The 20,160-nt window shown below is 46.6% G+C and overlaps 2 protein-coding genes across 3 annotated transcripts in view; both read left to right on the forward strand.

Moving 5' to 3' along the window:
• FAM3B (family with sequence similarity 3, member B) overlaps positions 1-4,304 on the forward strand; it is a 52,787-nt gene extending 48,483 nt beyond the window's left edge. The window contains exon 7 of the mRNA XM_011954220.1: positions 3,728-4,304. Within this exon, the coding sequence (XP_011809610.1) occupies positions 3,728-3,817 (90 nt within the window). The 3' untranslated portion in view covers positions 3,818-4,304. The remainder of the gene's footprint in view (positions 1-3,727) is intronic.
• Positions 4,305-8,650: 4,346 nt separating this feature from the next.
• The window catches only part of MX2 (MX dynamin-like GTPase 2), a 43,974-nt gene continuing 32,464 nt past the window's right edge, over positions 8,651-20,160 (forward strand). Inside the window, exons 1-2 of one of the 2 annotated variants that reach the window (XM_011954058.1) lie at positions 8,740-8,796; positions 19,051-19,115. The gene's annotated coding sequence lies outside the window, so the exon portion shown is untranslated. Of the gene's footprint in view, positions 8,797-19,050; positions 19,116-20,160 lie in introns of both variants that reach the window. The other variant, XM_011954057.1, reaches the window with a different exon arrangement.

Consider the following 20,160-nt stretch of genomic DNA (forward strand, 5'->3'; position numbering starts at 1 on the left):
AATGGGTGCAGCACACCAACATGGCACATGTATGCATATGTAACAAACCTGCATGTTGTGCACATGTACCCTAGAACTTAAAGTATAATAAAAAAGAAAAGAAAAGAAAAGTAAGTTGCCCTTCAGCAAATTAAAACTTTTGTCCTTCTAGCAAAAGAATCTATCAACTGAATAAACAGACAACCTTTAGAATGGGAGAAAATTTTTGCAAATTATGTATCTAACAAAGGTCTAATATCCAGCATCTGTAAGGAACTTAAACAAATTTACCAAAAAAAATCCCATTAAAAAGACAAAGGGCGTGAACAGACGTTTCTCAAAAGAAGACATTCATGTGGCCATCAAGCATATGAAAAAAAGCTCAACATCACTGATCATTAGAGAAATGCACATCAAAACCACAATGGGATGCCATCTCACACCAGTCAGTATGGCTGTTATTAAAAAGTCATAAAATAACAGATGCTGGCAAGGTTGTAGAGAAAAAAGAATGCTTTTACACTGTTGGTGGAAGTGTAAATTAGTTCAACCTTTGTGGAAGACGTGGCAATTCCTCAGAGACTTAAAGACAGAAATACTATTCGACCAGCAGTCCCCTTACTGGGAATACTCCTAACAAATTATATTTGTTATAAGTAAAATTTAATATTCAAAAAACAAAGGAATGTAAATTGTTACATCATAAAGACACATGAACACGTATGTTCATTACAAAACTATTCACAATAGCAAAGACATGGGGTCAACCCAAATGCCCATTGAAGATAGACTGGATAAAGAAAATGTGATACATATGCATCATGAAATAATATGCAACCATAAAAATGAATGAGATAATGTTCTTTGCAGGGACATGGGACATGTATGGAGCTGGAGGCCATTATCTTTAGCAAACTAATGCAGGAACAGAAAATCGTGTCACATGATCCCACTGATAAGTAGGAGCTAAATGATGAAAACACACTATCACATAGAGGGGAACAACACACAACAGAGGGGCCTATCAGAGGCTGGAAGGTGGGAGGAGGGAGAGAATCAGGAAAAATAACTAATGGATACTAGGCTTAATACCTGGGTGATGAAATAATCTGTACAACAAACCCCCATGATGCATGTTTACCTATGGAACAAACCTGCACGTCCTGCACATGTACCCCTGAACTTAAAGGTTAAAAAAAAAAAAAAACTTTTGTGCTTCAAAGGACACCTTCTAGAAAGTGAAAGATAAACCACAGAATGGGAGAAAATATTTGCAAATAAGGGACCTGAATCTAGAATACATAAAGAACTCTTGCAACTCAATAATAAAAAGACAACCCAATTTAAAAATGGACAAAGATCTGAATAGATGTCACTTTAAAGAAGATATACAAATGGTCAATAAGCACATGAAAAGAAACTCAACATCTTTCGTTTTCAGAAAAACACAAATCAAAACCATAATGAGATACCCCCTAACACTTACTAGGTTGGCTATGATTTTTAAAAAGACATAATATGAAGTGCTGGTGAGAATATGGAGAAATTAGAACCCTCATGCCCTAATGGAGGAAATGTAAAATGCTACAGCTACTTTGGGAAACATTCTGGCAGTTCCTCAAAAAGTTAAACATACAGTGACCCTATGACCCAACAATTCCACTTGTTTGTATATACCCAAGAGAATGAAAACATAGGTCCACACAGAAACTTGTGCACACATAACAACATTATTTATAATAGCCAAAAAATGGAATCAGCTCAAATGTCTGATTAATGGGTAAGAACTGTATATATAAAATATGGTATAGCCATACAATGGAATATATTGAAATACATAAAGTTCTGATACATGCTACAATATGGATGAACCTTGAAAACAGGCTAAGTGAAACAAACAAACACACACAAAAGGTCACATATTGTGTGATTCCATTTATATGAAATTTCCAGAATGAGAGGATCCACAGAGTCAGAAAGGAGATTTGTGGCTGCCTAGGGTGGGGGAAAAGGAGATTCATGGCTGCTAATGGGTACATGGCTTCTTGTTTGGGTGATGAAAATGTTTTAAAATTGACCATGGTGATGGTTGCACAGCTCTGTGACCATACTAAAACCATTGAATTATACACTTTACATTGGTGGATTTTATACTGTGTGAATTATATCCCAGTAAAGCTATTATATAAAAAGGAATATATTACTAGAATTCGAAGGTTATTAATAAAATGCGCCTTACTTTATTTAAGCATCAAGTTAAGGTGCTCTATTATCTGTGAAAGAGTTGAAGATAGGCCAGGCGCGGTGGCTCACGCCTGTAATCCCAGCACTTTGGGAGGCCGAGATGGGTGGATCACAAGGTCAGGATATCGAGACCATCCTGGCTAACACGGTGAAACCCCGTCTCTGCTAAAAATACAAAAATTAGCTGGGTGCTGTGGCGGGCGCCTGTAGTCCCAGCTACACAGGAGGCTGAGGCAGGAGAATGGCGTGAACCCGGGAGGCGGAGCTTGCAGTGAGTGGAGATCACAGCATTGCACTCCAGCCTGGGCGACAGAGCGAGACTCCGTCTCAAAAAAAAAAAAAAAAGAGTTGAAGATATAGAGGACTAAACCCACTTCAGGATGAATACACATTTGCTGAGCAAGGAACTCTGCAAGAACTCTGGGAAAAAAAATACATACACACACACACACACACACACACATATATATATAAACATGTAGTTTTACCCCCAGAATTGAAAACTAAACATTAGAGCTACACTGTCCAATATGATACCTACTAGCTAAATTTACATTTTATACTTAAATTCATTAAAATTAAATAGAATTCAAATTTTGGTTTATCAGTTGCACTATTCACATTTAAAGTGCAGATGCTCTTCAGCTTGCATCCCAATAAAAGCATCGTATTTGAAAATATTGTAAATTGAAAATGCATTTAGCATACCTAACCTATCAAAGATAGCTTAGCTTAGCTTACCTTAAACATGCTCAAAACACTTAACAGTAGACTGCAGTTGGCAAAATCACCTAACACAAAGCCTATTTTACAATAAAGTGTTGAGTGTCTCATGGAATTATTGAACACTGTACTGGAAGTGAAACACAGAATGGTTGTGTGGGTCCTCGGAGTATAGTTTCTACTGAATGCATTACCTCCTTTGCACCATTATAAAGTCAAACCACCATAAGTTGGGGACCATCTATACTCCATAACCCACTGTGGCTATGGGCTACTCCACCAAATAGGTAGATTATAGAATATTTCCATCATTGCAGAAAGTTCTACAGCCATATTAACAACTGCTTCAAATATTATTAAAAAACAGGGTATAAATATACGGTTAGAAGAAATAAGACACAGTGTTCAATAGATCATTAGAGCACCTATAGTTTAAAATCATCTATCGTACATTTCAAAATAGAGGAGAATAATTTGAATGTACCTCTCATAAAGAAAAAGTAATTTAAGGTGATGGATATCCCAGTTACCCTGATTTGATCTTTACACATGATATGGATATATCACATTATCACATATACCCCAAAAATATGTACATCTATTATATATTAATTTAAATTTAAAAATATATTATTAAGAAATGTATTGGAAATCAAACACCCAGCTTTGGTTGGAGCAAATTCACATCTAGGAAGTGGTTGTGTCTGCTCACAGCTGACACTGATTAAATACTTGTTTATTAGATTAATGAATAAATAAAACTCTTCTTTTCTCTACACAGATCAACCACTCTGATACTAAGAACAACAGATATTCTGGCTGGCCTGCAGAGATCCAGATAGAAGGCTGCATACCCAAAGAACCAAGCTGACACTGCAGGGTCCTTAATAAATGTGTTCTGTATAAACAAATGCAGCTGGAATCGCTCAACAATCTTATTTTTCTAAATCCAACAGTCCACATTTGATGAGTATTTTGGGTTTGTTTTAAACCAATGAACATTTGCTAGTTGTATCAAATCTTGGTACACAGTATTTTTATACCAGTATTTTATATAGTGAAGATGTCGGTTAGCAGGAAACTAAAACGAATGGAAATTCTTAAAGGTAATGATGTGATTCAAGCTGGAAAGAGGGTTGGAAGAAATAGCTTGTCCAGGTGGAGCTATGTTATGATCACATCTAAGTGTGACCCCTGTGTGGTCCAGACAGCTCTGCAGAGAGAAAACCTTTATTCCATTATCACCAAGCACCTCCTAGTTTCCGACAGTCGCCTCCTTCTGCTGGGAGAATTAGCAGCAGTTCTGAGGGCTTAGGTAACGTCCTTGTTCAACTCAAGTGGAGCTCTTGCAGTCTTCCTGTGGGCCTGTGAATGTATTCATTCATTCCACAACTCTGGGTACCTCCCACCTCTGGTACTGGCGGTACACTACACAGTCCCTGCCTTCATGCCAGGCTGTTGAGCTCTCAGGAGGGCAACCGAACGCCTCACTCTCTAGAAGATGCAGCAGTACATCCAAGAGTCCAGGATGTTCCACACCTGCTGAAACGGTGGGTCAGATGACGTGTGTGATTCGGGGCTAAGAAAATAGAATCACTGGGGCCAGCAGTCGGTGCCAGGTGTCCATTCTCACCTCTTTCCCGGGCCTGGCCCCAGAAGAGCTAGGAGACTTTGGTGCCAGGTTAATACTGCTTCTCTGAGCCTCTATATCTCATCTGTAAAATAAAAGAGATGGGATAGATGAATGGTTTCCAAGCATTTTTGTTGGCAGGACTCCTTTTTAAAACATGGTGCTACATGGCACCCTGATTTCCAGCATTCTCACAGTGACAAACTGCCCCAAGTCTCAGTGGCTTATAAGAGCACTGATTTCTTGTTTGTATTAGTGTGGCCACAGGCCAGCCACGGCTGAGCCCTAGGTGTGAAAAGCCAGGCTGAAGGGGTGTCCCCTGTCAGGTATGAAAGCCAGGGAGGGAACAGAAATCCAGCCTCCAAGCCTCACCAAGCTCCTGGTCTGATGTGTCAGCCCCACCTGCTCACAACCCAAGGCCCCAAACATGGGAGGCGCCAGGTCAGTGAGGCCAGAGGATGTCAACCCCTCCCTCAGGGGCCCCAGCAAACCATGGGCAGTGTGGCTGTGGGCTGCATGACGGCCCTCTTCCAGGGAAGGGGGTGGCCACTGTGAGTGGAGATGCAATGACCTGATGACTGCTGAGAGCCAAGCAGTGCTCTAGCTCAGGGAGGAGCATCACCCAGCCTACGAGCCCTGCCCTGGGCAGAGGCCCCTCAGGGAGCCTGGTGTCTGCAAGGGAGGCTGCAAACCATTGAATGGGGTCATGGCTCAGATCCCAGTAGGGGCTGAACTGTATCCCCCAAAATTTCATCTGCTGAAGTCCTAACCCCCAGGATCTCAGAATGCAACCTTATTTGCAAACAGGTTAACTGCAGATGCCGTCAGTAAGGATCAAATGGTCCTAGAGTAGGGTGGGTGGGCCCCCACCTATCAGGACTGGTGTTCTTATAAAAAGGAGACATTTGGACACACCCACCCAGAGACTGGGATGATGCACCTGTATGCCAAGCAACACCCCAAATCACCAGCAAACCCTGGGAAGCTGGAGAGAGGCCTGGAACAGCGTCTCCCCTAGAGACTTCCGAGGGAGCACAGTCCTTCTGACACCTCGATTTGGAACTTCTGACCTCCAGAGCTGTGAGACCAGAGACCTCTGCTGTTCAGGCTACTCAGGTATGGTTCTTCGTGATGGCAGCCCCACAAAACTAACATAGGCCCTAGTAAGTACTAAGCTCTTGGTATGCATAGACATTTTTGTGTATGAAAAAAGGAGGGCAGTACATTTTTATTCTGGCCGAAATTGCTATATTTTTGTAGCATCGTTGATCTTAGTTCACTGTCATGGAATAGGCCTCAGGGGCACTCCTGGCCAGGGGTCGCCCAGGGATCCAGCTTTGGGCTATGAAGTGCTTGTGACCACGGCCCCTCCTACCTAGTGATGGCCCCTTGGACCTCTGCTGTCCCTGCAGATCACTGCTGCGTCTGCGCCCGGGGCACAGGACTGTGAATTGCCATTCATTTCCACATCCTGTTGATGTTTCCCTACAATGTGGTCTTCAGTGTGGAGACTGTCATTCCATCTCTGAAGGCACTAGGCACTGCCAGCCCCCAGCCCAGTCCCCCACCAGTGGACACCATGCAAGGGGGCTGGCCACGTCCGAGTCACATTCCCTGCCCGATATGGACCCTGCTGGTCACCGCTCACACGCGCCCTGTGACAGGATCATGATGATTTAACCCAGTGAAACTGGTGAGGCACAGAGAGGCTAAGGACCAAAGAGCCAGGCTGGGTGCAGTGGCTCACAACCAAATTCCCAGCACTTTGGGGGGCCAAGATGGGCGGATCGTTTGAGGTCAGGAGTTCATGACCAACCTGGCCAACATGGTAAAACCTCATCTCTACTAAAAATACAAAACAAATTAGCTGGGCATGGTGGGACTTGCTGTAATCCCAGCTACTTGGGAGGCTGAGGTGGGAGGATCGCTTGAACCTGGGAGGCCGAGGTTGCAGTGAGCAGATATCTCACCACCGCACTCCAGCCTGGGCAACAGAGTGAGACTCCATCTCAAACAAACAAAAAAGAAACAAAGAGCCAGGTCACACGGACACCACCGCACTCCAGCCTGGGCGACAGAGTGAGACTCCATCTCAAACAAACAAAAGAGAAACAAAGAGCCAGGTCACACGGACACCACCGCACTCCAGGTCACACGGACACTGAGACGGTGGAGTTCCACTCCAAGGAGCACCTGCTGCTCCTGTGCTCTGCTGGGAGGGACACACCCCAGGTAAGAACCCTGCTTGTCTACAGCACTTCACCATTGCCTTTGTCCTGTTAATCCAGGGAAGCATTTAAATGCTTGATGTCTCCTACTGTGACTGGAGAGGTCATGGGAGAGTGGATGCATGCTGGCTCTAGATGGCTCCACGTGCTGCAGGTGCTTCCAGGTGGCCAGAAACTTCATCAGCACACAGAGGCGCTGGTGCTTTCCATATAGTCAGTGTGCCAGAGCAGGAGGCGAGCACTGGGGCTTCTGGACTTCACCTCTTTACCAAGCTGCACACTGTTAACGCTCCCTGATGTGCAGCTGAGGAAAGATCTCCACCCGGCGGCGGCTGTGACCAAGGCCCGAGCAGCAGCATCTTTTCCAGCCCTGGCCCCGGCCTCGGCCTCTGTGCTTGGATGCTGCGTGGGACATTCATTCACCCTCAGGGCTTAGCGCTCAGAACACAAGAACCCTGTCCTTGAAGTTTGCATGCGCAGGTACCTCTGGTCCTTCCCAGGGTGGCTGGTGAGGGGCGTGCGGGAGGGGGATACTGCTTTGACGGAGGGTGGAGGGTCCCCAGAGGTGGCCCAAACTGCTCATGTCCCTCTGTCCGGCTTCTCTGAGGCCTTTCTTTGTGACTTCCTTGAAGCAGTAGGCCGGTCCAGGCCCTGTTGTGAAAGACATTCCTAGTGAAACCAAATGTCATATCACGCTGCCAAGTCTGAGATTCAAATTCCTCCCCTCACTCCTCAGCATCTGTCCCCGGGCTCTCGGGAAGAGAAGTGGTTCAGGGATAGGTGATCCTGACGATGATCTGGCATTAATATTTCTAATGCCAAGGTTTTGAAAAATATTTTTAAGTTTCTAAATATCTTCTGTAAAGCTGAGCCTGCGCTCAAGGGAAGTCATTACAATGACTTAGCAAAGAGGTGCTCAGGATTTTTTTTTTTTTTAATGCGTAAAGTCGATTTTTGTTTGGGAGAGGATCACGGGTGGAAAGGAGAGCTGAGAGCCTACTTCCTCCCTCCCAGCCATCACTGCTGGTCCTCAAGAGGCTTGGTCCCCTCCCCAGTGTCTGAAAGGCTCTTCCTGGAGGTTCCCAGACCTCTTGGCTCTGGTGAGGGGAATGCCTGGCCCTCCTTGACTTTGGTCACAGAGCAGGAAGCCTTAGGGAGCACGCAGTTGTGCACCTTCACTTTTGCAGTGAAAAGTAACTGAGGACCAGAAAGATGACATGCAGCCAGCGTGAGGCTGAGTTCCGGAGCCTGGGGTTTGTCCTGGGGCCTCCTTGTCTCCAATGGGAAGAAAACCATCTTGGCTATGAGTCAGGGATCTCAGACACAGGTGCTTGCAGAAAGCTGTTGACCCTCCTTCTTTGGGTTTTCCGCACCTAACAAGGGGAGACGTGACATTTGTCAGGTGCGGCTCAGGCATGAAGCTAAGCAGGACAGTTCAGCGAGTTCAGATCATGTACCTGACAGCATGTCCCTGGGCTGTAACAGCAGTGCATCTGTGAGGTCCGATACCCGAACCACACATGGCTATTAATTCAAATTACATGGAGTTCAAAGTCCAGTCCCTTGGTCACGGTAATCACATTTCAGAGCCACACAGGTGGTACTGGATGGCACTGTTATGGCAGAGCCTTCCAGTGACCAAGCCACTCTGAGCTGCCCCCATGACAGCCTCCCCTGGAATCTGTTAGCAATGCTGATTCTCAGGCCCAGCCCAGATGTGATAGATCAGACTCTCCGGCAGGGTTGGGGGAACTGCCATCCCGTCTCCACAGCTCTCCCAGGATTTGGATGCAGCTCGAGTTTGAGGACCACTCTCTGAGTCATCTGCAGAGCACGCTGATAACTCAGTTTCATTTCTGTGGCCAGATCAAGTAGTTTCATTTCTCTCCCTTTTTGTTGGTGACGGAGCAGGGGAGGGAGTGGTTCACACGCCACATAAAAGTGAAGTAGAGGAAAGGGAAGAGACGATTTCTCCATCCTGGACGTGCAGCGGTAAGAACGGGGCCAGTGCAGGGAGGGCTGCTTTGTGTCTGATGCACAGCAGATGCGCGTTTAAAAAATATTTCCCTAGTGACATGACATCTGCTTGGTGAACGTGGCATGTGCTGGGAGTCAGGAGCCGTAAAGATAAGATTCTGATGCTGCCTCTGGTGTGAGGTGCAGAAAGGGTCCATGTTGCCTCCAGCCCACAGTAGCCCTGTGCACAGAGAGACTCTGGAGGGGAAGTGGCTGGCCCTGGGGACAGGGTGGCCTCCATCCTGATCTGGCCAACAGTTGGGTGAACACAAAAGGGTGGTTTTTAGAACAGCTTTGCTAGGCGTTCTACAAAGTCTGGGGGTTGAATAAGGAGCGTTGTGCCCCAAAAGCTGTCTCGGAGGGCTTCAAGTGTTCCTTGTTTTGTGGTATTTGTGATGCTCTGACATGACCTTGGTGACGGTCATATGCTGGGAAATTGGCTGTCATGGGGCAGGGTGGGGCAGGGCGGAGGGTGGTGCCTGATTTCTAGACTTTGCAGATTCTCTTCTGTTCTCATGGTGTGAATGTTCCCACCGTGGCCAGTTCCCAGCCAGTAGGGGCCAACTCCAGCACTCTGGACCACTGCACCCTGGATCGCCTGCACTCTGGGGGCTGAAGTCCATTTTATAATTGATACAGAGTGGAAAGGAGACATGATGGTATCAATGACACCTTTTTTTTTTCTTTTTTCTTTTTTTTTTTTTTTTTTTTGAGATAAGGTCTTGCTCTGTTCCCCAGGCTGGAGTGCAGTGGTGTGATCATGGCTGACTGCAGTCTGAAGCTCCTGGGCTCAAAGGATCCTCCCACCTCAGCCTCCCAAGTAGCTGGGACTACAGGTGGGCACCACCACACCTGGTTCATTTTATTTTATTTTTTATTTTTGTAGAGACAAGGGCTCTCTATGTTGCCCAGGCTGGTCTCAAACTCACTTGCTCAAGAAGTCCTTACACCTCAACCTCCCAAAGCACTAGGATTACAGGTGTGAGCCACCCCATTCGGCTTTAATGACACCTTTTGAACACTGTTCTTTCTCATTTTGTGTTTAGAATGTTGTCTGTAGCAGTTTAAAAAGATCAGCATTCCGAGCTATCTTTCCTCGCACCCTCTCCTCCTTTTACTCTGCTCTACTTCCCACCCCCATCCCACCCTCTGAAGCACTTTTGACTCCCTTGGGATGTGCAGGTTTTTTTCTTTCTTTTTTTTTTTTTCTTTTTCTTTTTTGAGACAGGGTCTTCCTGCTCTGTTTCCCAGGCTGGAGTGCAATGGTCTGTAGCAGGACAAGCCGCAGACAAAACTCCTCAGACACAGGATGAAAGAAGGAAGAGGTTTTTTATTGGGCCGGAAGCGTCGGCAGACTCGCATATTAAGAGCCGAACTCCTTGAAAAAGAAATACTTGGCCTTTTTAAAGGCTTACAACTTTAAGGGGTCCACATGAAAGGGTCGTGATAAATCGAGCAAGCGTGGGAAACGTGACTGGGGGCTACACACATCAGGTAACAGAACAAAAAGTTTTACAATGCTTTTTTCTTATAGTGTCTGGAATCTACAGATAACACACGTAGTTTAGGTAAGGGGTTGATGTTATTATTACTACTTTTTTTAACTCCTAGGGCCAGGTGGTGGTGTCAAGGTTGTCGGCTATTTATCTTACTTTAGTTTCTTTCTCTCTTTCCTCCTGTCTTGTGAACTAGGCAAGGTAGAGGGGAGGAGGGCAGCAGGAATAGTAGTGGTCTCCTTCCTTATCCCCCGCTTTGAGAATTTTCACTAATTAGTGGGAGTTCTCACTTTTATTTTTACTTTTTGAGTCTCTTTACAAGACAGAGTGATAGTGTTTTATGTAATACACTTATGCTGAAGTTTTCTGATGAACCATGATAGCTACAAAACCTTTTATCATTTGAAGCAGCAAGTGTAACACACAGGGGAGCAGCAAGCAAGTTTCTATTACTAGTAATATGTTTATAATGAGGGTTTTAAATTTTTTTTTTTTTTTTTTTTTTCTCGCTCTGTCGCCCAGGCTGGAGTGCAGTGGCCAGATCTCAGCTCACTGCAAGCTCCGCCTCCTGGGTTTACGCCATTCTCCTGCCTCAGCCTCCCAAGTAGCTGGGACTACAGGCGCCCGCCACCTCGCCCGGCTAGTTTTTTTTTTTCTGTATTTTTTTAGTAGAGACGAGGTTCCAGGATGGTCTCGATCTCCTGACCTCGTGATCCGCCCGTCTCGGCCTCCCAAAGTGCTGGGATTACAGGCTTGAGCCACTGCACCCGGCCAAGGGTTTTAAATTTGTATAGCTGGAAACTATTTTCTAAATGAAGACCTAGGATCAAATATGTGTTAAACCCGTACATTGCTAATTTTTTTTTTTTTTTACACTTAGTCTTTCTTTCTCTTTTGCTCTTTCCCAGTTTTGTTCCTTGGTTACAGTTAACATACACCTTGGTGGCCACTTTTATAGACTAGGTGGTATTCATACCTGCAGCTTCTGCTTGATGTTACCCTGGGCTTGCTTTACAAATGAAGTATTCACTATATACTGATTTTCAGCAGGCTCAGGGTTAAATGGGGTGTAAAGCCAGAATGCTTTATAGAGGCTCTTTTAAAACTGACTTAGGCTTTTGTCAGCTCCTTGAAGCATTCCCGAAATCTTTTCTTACATTACTTGCTTTTTTCTACCAACTCTTAGCTTCTGCAGAAGTTCTTCTCAGTACTTCTGCAAACGCTGAAGCTGAGTTGCATTCTCTGGGTGTTTTTTTCCCTTTTTCCTAGAGTTTAACAGGCTCTTTTCTTTATATAATTCTCCATGCACTTGGAGGGTTAAACAGGCATTATACTGAGAGTCAGTGTAAATGTTTACAGTCTTACCTTCACTGAGTTCTAAGGCCTGAATTAAAGCAATGAGCTCAGCTTAACGACAGTGTCCAGGGTTACCACCGCATATTCTGCACCTCTCTCTCCTTGTGGGTTGATGAAGCTGTTCCTGTCTACGTATAGCTCCTAGTCTACTGATGCCCAAGGCTGGTCCCAGAGATGAGATCTGCTAGAGTAAACTTGAGTCCAACACCTCTACATAGTCATGCTCGACAGGGCTTTAGCTGCCGGGAGCAAGGTGCGGGTTCAGGGTGTTTCCAGTTTAGTAGATCAATGGTTGAAAAGGGCTAATAGATGAAAGTCTGTTGCTCCCACGGATGTAGGCCTGGTCATTATAATAGACAGGTCCTTGCGTCTCCCTGAGAGGTATTTGCATAGCTTGAGCAAGACCAGATCTGAGATGGCCCACTTGACTATCTTGACTTCCTTCCTTGGCCTCTCGAGGCTCCGATCCTCCCCTTCGAGGTGAGACCTGGGGCGTGTTAGCTCCTGAATCTCATTTCTGAGGGGGTTGTTGACTTCGGTAAAGCAGGGTAGGCTAGGACACATGGAGAAAGAATTTCTATTATCTCTGGCAGCTCCTGCAAAACTGGCTTCTCTTGCTGTTTCTGGGACTCCCTTTTTTAACTCTGTGTCTGCTGGCGAAGCCGCTCTTACTTTTACTTTTGACTTTTTCTGCAATAAGCTGTTAAACAGGGCTAAATTTATGCTGATTTTGTCTATACTATATTTAACCATGAGTCAATATAAAGGAATTGATCTAGGTACACTGGCTGTCCTCCGACCCGTCACCACCTTAAATACATGGCCAATTGTTCTCTGTCTATACTTCCTTCAGTGGGCCATCCAACACCAAAAGAGGGCAGTTCTAATTCACACAGAGATCTTAACCTCTAAGGGGTTAACTTAACTCTATAATCTCCTGCAAAACCTTTCTTAAGGTTCTGTAACATGCATTTTAATAGAGTAAGATTTGATGACTTTCCTTTTTTCTTTTTGAAATTTTTCTTTTTGAAATGTTTTAACAGACTTCCTAGTGGAGTGGGCTTACTTTGTGTCTGACCTATTTTTCTCTTGAGACAAAACAACATTCACACTACAAGAAGGACAGGGTAAAAGATCACTCACTCATCTAATTTACACTAAATCAAAATCAAAACTAAAACCAAAGTGTTGTTAAAGGCACACCTGCTCGTCAAGCAATTTAAGCCAAGTCAAAATCAGAACCAAAACCAAAGTGCCAATAAAGGCACGCCTGTTTATCAAGCAATTCAAGTCAAAAACAAAACTAAGCCAAAATATCAAGCAATTAATTTAAGTCAAGTCAAAAAAAAAGCCAAAGTGCCGGTACAGGCACGCCGTGGGTGATCAGGCCACGCTTCCACTCAAATGGAGTGGGCAAGTTCCAAAGACCAGTCTTACCAAGTTTCAGATGTCCGGACTTAAAGCGCCAGCTCCTTCCCAGTGTTCAGCCACTGTGTTGATCCTCCACGGGGGCCTGCTGTGCACTGCTCTGACGAGGCGTTCCACCAGGACAAATGCCTACCCAGGAGCGCTCTCAGGATCCACATGGCTCAAGCTGGCCAGAGTCTCAGCCTTCCAAGGCCAAGGCCAAGGCTAAGGGAGGACAGGACAGTTGTCTCTCTCACTCTTGAACAAGAGAGAGCTCCTGGATTCACCAGGAGAGCAAATTTGACTAGCTTGGACTTCTGCAAGGTAATTTGTTGTGATTGCATATTCACAAGACTAATACAATCTTAACATAATTTATTTATATTAAGGAGATTAAATAAATCCACGGATATGTTCTTGAGTAAAATTTTCTTTAAAAAAAAAAAAACAGCAGAGACCTTTTCCGTGGGATCATATTTTCTTTTGACACTCCTGGGAGGCAGGCAGAACCATGTTAAGTGGCTATTTTGCAGTGAATGATTCTATGGGGAAACCCGAATAAGATGGTAATGTTGTAGGAAGGTGTCTGATTCAGAACCTGTCAATGGCTAAAACTGGAAGACACAAAGCAGCCTGCTAGTGTGGGAGCTGCAATAAACCAAATCCCTTTTTTTATTCTCAATCAGAAGGAGGGACTTTCCAAGCTTGATCCTCTAAGAAAAAAGGATCCCCTCCTATTTTCTTACCAATTTTCAATTTATCCAGAATGCATACTTCTCAGTCTTCAGACTTCTGGCCTGGTCACCCCTTGAAAATATTTGGCAGCTCCCTGGTTTAACAGTTGCCTCGAAGTTGACAGCAACTCTAAATCTTGCGGCTCAGCAGTACAGAGTCATTCGTTCCACGAAGAGCTGACCATTCCAACTCACCTGACCTCGCCTCTCCTCTGGGTCCACCGCATCTTATCAAGGCCTTGCTGTCCTTCCTTGGATCCGTCACCCCCAACCTGGCCCTCGGTAGCTCCCTCCTGGATTCTGGCCTCACCTCGTTTCTCATCTTTGTCTTAACTCTTAACTTGAGTGTCCCCTGCACCCTGACAGCCACGTCGTCTTCTCCCTTCTCCTCTTCTCTCAACAGCTGTCTTCTTGGTTTTTCAGTTCCTCTCTCTCTCAAGACCTGCACTTTCTCTTCAAGTCAAGGTCCACGGCTCCCGTGCTCTGCATTTGTACCAGGCTCTGGAAGCTCCCACGTGGTGACCGAGCCCTGGAGAGGAAACCACAGTGCAGTGGCTGCTGAAAGCAGAGGCCTGCATCCCCAAGCCTCCTAAGCCCCCCACTTCCATTCTCTCCTGCCTGTGTGCGTAGTCCGAGTCCCGCCTGTCCGTGTGTCACCTGGCTCTTCTGTGTCGTCTCCGTGAGCCTGCAGGGGCACCCAGCCAGCCCACGGGCTCCCGAGACAGTCCACTTGCGCAGACACACTGTAGCCATTTCTGAAGATTGCGTAGGGGAGACAGATGGTTCACCAGGCACACACCACACAACCTGAAACCTACATTCCTTTTTCTACAGGCCTGTGTCAGAAAATCCTCCCTAAACTGCAATGGGGAGGGGGACTGAGGCACTTCTCATCCCCTACATGTCACCCCACTGCTCACACCTGCCTCCGACCTTCACACATGGTCACTCCTGCAACTTTTCACCCCTTTATTTTGCAGAACAATCTGTGTCCAGCTCCTGTCCTCTCAAACTTAATAATCAGCTCATGATATGCTTAGCAAGACCTGCCCTTCATGAAAATGAGGGTGAGAGTGGCGATGGTTTTAAACATGTTTTAAAAAGAACATGAGATAAAGAATATTGGACTTCACAAAAGGATCCTCCTTGCCCTTGTTCTTTCTTCCCATGGAGAGGAAGAAGTTGAGGCTGAGTTATCACCTCCCATCAGTACTCAGTTTTGTTCCTGGACCCCTGACTTCGTCACCAAAGGCAGCTGGCTCCAGCTCTCAGCCTTTGAAGGATACTGTGACTGGGGATTCAGAGTCCCCGGCTCCCTCCCACACAGACAGGTAGTGAGGCCACCTGAGATCTCAGCTGCTAGGGTGCGTGCCACCAGGCACACTGTGCTGCTGGGTCCTGGCCAGGCCCTCCTGTACCCCCTGAGAAAGTCTCCACAGGGCTGGGAGCTGTTTGTGCCATCTCAGTGATCCCATAAAATTGCTGCCTAGCCCTTCTGGTTTCACAGATTTCACATCAGAAAACTTTCTATGAACCCAGGGCTAGTTCTGAAAACAGGAAGTGCTTTCAGCCCTCGTGGGAGGAGGGGGGTGCAGGAGGCCTGTGGAGCTGGACCTCTGGGAGCCAGGCTGGAGAACAGGGACTGAAGGCTGAGTGGCCGCGGGGCCATTCACACAACCATGGTCTTTCCTGCGAGTGAGTGGGGGCCCCGGGTGGGGCTGCTGAGCCCAGGAACGGCTGGCTCTGCTGGAAGATCCGCCCGTCTGAGGCTGCGGGGGGGAGGATGCAAGACAGGGCAGAAGCTCATCAGGAAAGGTTGAGACAGAGGGTCCGAATGAAGATTCCACTGCAGAGGGAGCAGTCCAGGTCAGCACAGGGTGACATGTGGGGATGAGCCTGGCCGGGGCATGAGGCAGGTTTTTGAGCCCAGCAGTGTAAGCAGTCTCTGTCCCAAGGGAGGAGAGCTGCTGAGAGCTGCTGGGCCAGCAGGTAGGAGTGTGGGGCTGGCCTCAGGGCTTCTGGAAGGGGTATTCCCAAGAAGTGAGGTGCTGCTCTGGGACTGTGGTGCCCCAGGGGCCTTTCCTGCAGGGCACTCTCAGCAGCCACCTTTGGTAGAAGCCAGGATCACCCTGCATGGGGGATGATGCTGCACGCAGCACGGAGCCTTGTAGTCAGTCACTCTCCTCTCTCCACAACTGCAAGTACCTCCCTGCCCGCCACCCCCACCCCGCCCCCGCCGCCACCGTGGCTGTGCATCTAGCAGGGGACAGTACCGTCAGCAAAGTCTGGGAACTTCCAGGGAGCCCGCATCCCCCTCAGCCTGCCTTTAGCCAGAAAATATTCCAAGCTCTGCTGTCTAATTTGGAAAGCCAATGTTTGTATTTGGAGATTGTGTTGCTAGACTCGACAAGGGTAACAGCAACAGGAAGTGTTCCCCAGAACTCAGGCGCCGACTTGCGTGGCTCAAAGCTGGGTGGTCGTCCATCTCACTATGGTGGGTGGATAAAGGTTCTTTTCCTGGACTATGCCATTCCAGCCAGAGCAAGGGATAAGCCTGTGATAGCCGTAAGTCAGGAACCACTACCAAGGTCAAAGACCCTCAGATTAATTGTTGGAACCTGCAGCTCTAACTCTTCCAGCAAAGCTACTCTGTGAAAGCTGTGAAGAGCAGAGGAAATGGGACAGGAGAGGAGCTGAATCCTGCAATTGTATCGCTAGGAGCCCCCAAAGTACGATGATGGTCCTCAGGCCAGCATGGGGGTGCATTGGCACCATGTAAGGAAAGGGGCCCTCACATGGCACAGTTGGGATGGGGCAGTGTGGGGATATTCAGAGATAAAAATTTCCCGTGAGCTCTGTTTCAGCAAACAGCGATGACCACTTTGGCAACTTCACAATCTTGCCTTCCTGCACGTGGGCATTTTTCTTCATGCATGTGCCTCTTGCAAATGGTTCCATTATTTGTTTAATTGTATTTCGTGAGTGGAGAAGAGTTGGAAGCAAAAATCATGACTGTTCATGAGAAATGTAAGTCTGTGGTAATGTCTAATTGTATTTCGTGAGTGGAGAAGAGTTGGAAGCAAAAATCATGACTGTTCATGAGAAATGTAAGTCTGTGGTAATACTGCCTTTAGTGAAATCAAGAGCAGATCTAAAGGGATGTGAAAAGCATGAGGATGGTCATATAGGAGGCAGGATCGTTCCCCCCAGACCCTGGCCATGCTGGTTGTGTTTTATGGTAGGAGTAATTACGGCAGCCTATGTGTGTGTGGGCATAAGAATACTTATTCTATGGATCTTAAGGTAACTATGTGTTGGAAAATGTATGGCATGGAATTCAATAAGGGAATGCCCATGGTTTGTGTGGTTCCTGGAGTTAGAAATGGGTGGCAGGTCCAGCAAGAGGCAAGATTTCCAAATGGACTGCTGAGTCATTCTTAGGGTGGGTTAGGAGAAAATGTGTTTTGGTCTAAAGGAGGGAGGAAGAAGTCAAAAACAAGTAAATTATAAAATGTGGTTGCAGGATTGAAATCTGATCCTTAAAAGGAGAGAATAGCCATGAGTATAATGTTTAAAAATGCACACAAAGAAAACCACTGTAGTGGAAGTCACAAGAAGTTCAATCATTATCTGGTCTCATCATCGGGAGTGGAAGCTGCCCACTCCCGAAGCTGTCTGCTTGGTCCACAGCTCTTAGTTTTTGCATCTGGAGGTTTTGTGGTTAGTCCTGGTTTGAGGTCATTGGAGCCGTCCCGTTGGTCTGGATTTGTTGCCTGTTTCTACTGACTCGTGAGCACTTGGGTCCACACCTTGGATCTTGACCACCCGGGCATTTGTTCGGAGGACCTGAAATGGCTCCTTCCAAAGAGGTCTGAAGAGTTTTTGCCTTGAAGTCTCTTGCAGCGTACCCAGACCAAGCTGGAGGTCAGAAAAAGTTTGGCTGGCATTTCCTCTGACTGCCATTTCCTTTCGGCACAAGACTTCATGTGTGAGGCTAATCCTTGACAATGCTTTACTGTGTACATGAAATGGAGCAGAGCCAGGCCTTGCTGAAGTTACTCCTGGTCATGTACAGCATCCCGTTATGATCTCATGGGGCACCGGACTAAGTGAGCACTCAGAGACGGTCACGCCAATAGCCTATTGTATCCTCGACCTAGGAGTTAAGGAGTAATCTTCTGCTTACAGATAGAGTTTGGCCACACAAGACTGCATGGCCAATAAAGCTGGTGGCAAAACTCAAGGCCCAGAGAGATGGAGGGCTTTTTATAGTTAGGGAATTTCAGTTTCGTTTTGTGATTGATTTTGTATTTTGCGAACACCGAAGGCGATTCAGACACAGTGAAGTGTCTGTGTTGGAATAAGGACCCTCCAGGACGGTAATTCCACAGTCTTTTGACAGGAAGATAGGTATTATCCATGCTGAGAACAGAAAGTCTAGCAAGAGGTAGACTTGCAATCGTGAACCCATGGCTCTGAATCCTGTCTCACCTTCACAGTCTTGCCTGGGTTATATTGGTTGCAGATGAGATATGACTCTACCACTTCCTAGGCCAATTCCAGAAAATTTCCTGACCAATATGCATTGCATGTAACATTTAATTTACCTTTTCCATGATGCAAACAATTATGGAGTAATTTAGCTAGGAAGGCTCATGGCACTCACGGGCAGGTGTCCTGAGATGACCAGATTCCACCTTTATCGAGAAAGCATTTTTGAGATTGCCAACATTACTTGCCAGAAGTTTGCATTGATTATTATGAGTCAATTATAAATGGATCCAATTTTTTTTTCTGAAAGTTTGATGGGTAGATGTCAATTACTATTTTAGAACTATAATATAGTATTTAAAGCTACTTTTTAATATGAAGTTAATAAGGACATTGCCCTTGACTTCTGGGATGGCTTCTCAACTAAAAGCTTCTACTTTAGTATCTGGTACCTCCTCTGGATACTGGGTAGCTTCTAATAAGTTACTGATCCCTTACTTTGATGTGGACAATCACATGCTTCCATAGCATCCCCAAATCATAAGCAGCTCCAAATGCCCATCTCATCTATTCTTGGTATAAATGTTTATTTTTTTAATCTCTTAAAATAATGTGACTTGGAGTCAGGACTACAGCTCATCCACTGGGTTATATCTCACATTAGGAGGTAGAACATTTTGATGGGTGCATGACAGTTTCCTATACAGGAAATGCTTTTGCCATTTTTATGGTTTTTTCCTCCACAGCCTTTATTAAGCTCCTACTCTATGCCAGGTACTTTGAGCTGCAGGTACAGCTGTGAAAAAAACAGGTAAAAATCCCTGCCCCCCTGGGGGCCTTATTGCAGCCGGGGAGAGACGAAACAGGCAGAATCCATCAGGAAAGGTATCGTGCAGATGTTGGGAATGCAGCTTTTGACTGTTGCCTCCCCCATCAGATCCTCAGCTCTACCAATGGTGGCAATGTCTCCTGGCTGGGTATCCAGAGCCCGGCACACAGCAGGCACTCAATGAATGTTTACAGAGTGGAGGAAGACTTACACTGACTCAGGAACTGTGGCTCCGAGAGGGCAAGGGACCCAACAAGGGGAGCCATGGAGCTTAGGCAGATAAATTAGGTGTGGCAAGAGGGGTGTCTGCCAGGCCCAGGAGCCCTGGCTGTCACCAATGCACAATGTGACTTTGGGTGAGCCACACCCTCTCTGTGCCTTGTTGGGAGTAGGCGCTGGAAAGCAGTGGTGGCAGTGGTCATTAGGATGACCGTGTCCTGGAAGCTGAAGCCCATACGGGCCATGGCCTTCCAGGCTCCAGGCAGCCCGAGGCCCTTTGGAATTCTGCGGCTTCCCCTCTAGCTGCTCTGGCCATAGATCTTCCTGCTCTCTGCAGCTCCCCTCTGTCCCTCAATCCACAGCCAGCCATTAGCTGACTTGTTGACCATGACTTCAAAGCATCCAGAATCCATTCGGCTCCCACCACCCCCATTGCCATTGTTTCCCAAAGGGTGTTGTCCCCAGGCTTGTCTTTTAGAGCCCCCCAGGAGAAAAGAGGACGTTAAAGACAGAAAGAGAGCAAGGCACCAAGCCTCAAGCAGGTCTTGCTTTCCCAGACTCTCAAACTTAAAAAAAAAACAAAAAACAAAAAAAAACCACACACACACAGAGACAGGCAGGCAACCTCCCAGCCAGGCCTCGGTGGCTGTGCCGCAGCCCCTCCTCAACAGCAGGCAGGAGCCAGCCCTGGGACAGGCTCCACACACTCACTAAGCACCACCTCCTGCACAGCCCAGTCCCTGCCCTCAGCCTGAGCAGGCCCAGCAGCCCTGCCCTCCCAAGAAAGGGGGTGGTGAGAAGTTGAGCG

Source organism: Colobus angolensis, unplaced genomic scaffold, assembly GCF_000951035.1.
Source record: "Colobus angolensis palliatus isolate OR3802 unplaced genomic scaffold, Cang.pa_1.0 Scaffold38, whole genome shotgun sequence".
NCBI lineage: Eukaryota > Metazoa > Chordata > Mammalia > Primates > Cercopithecidae > Colobus > Colobus angolensis.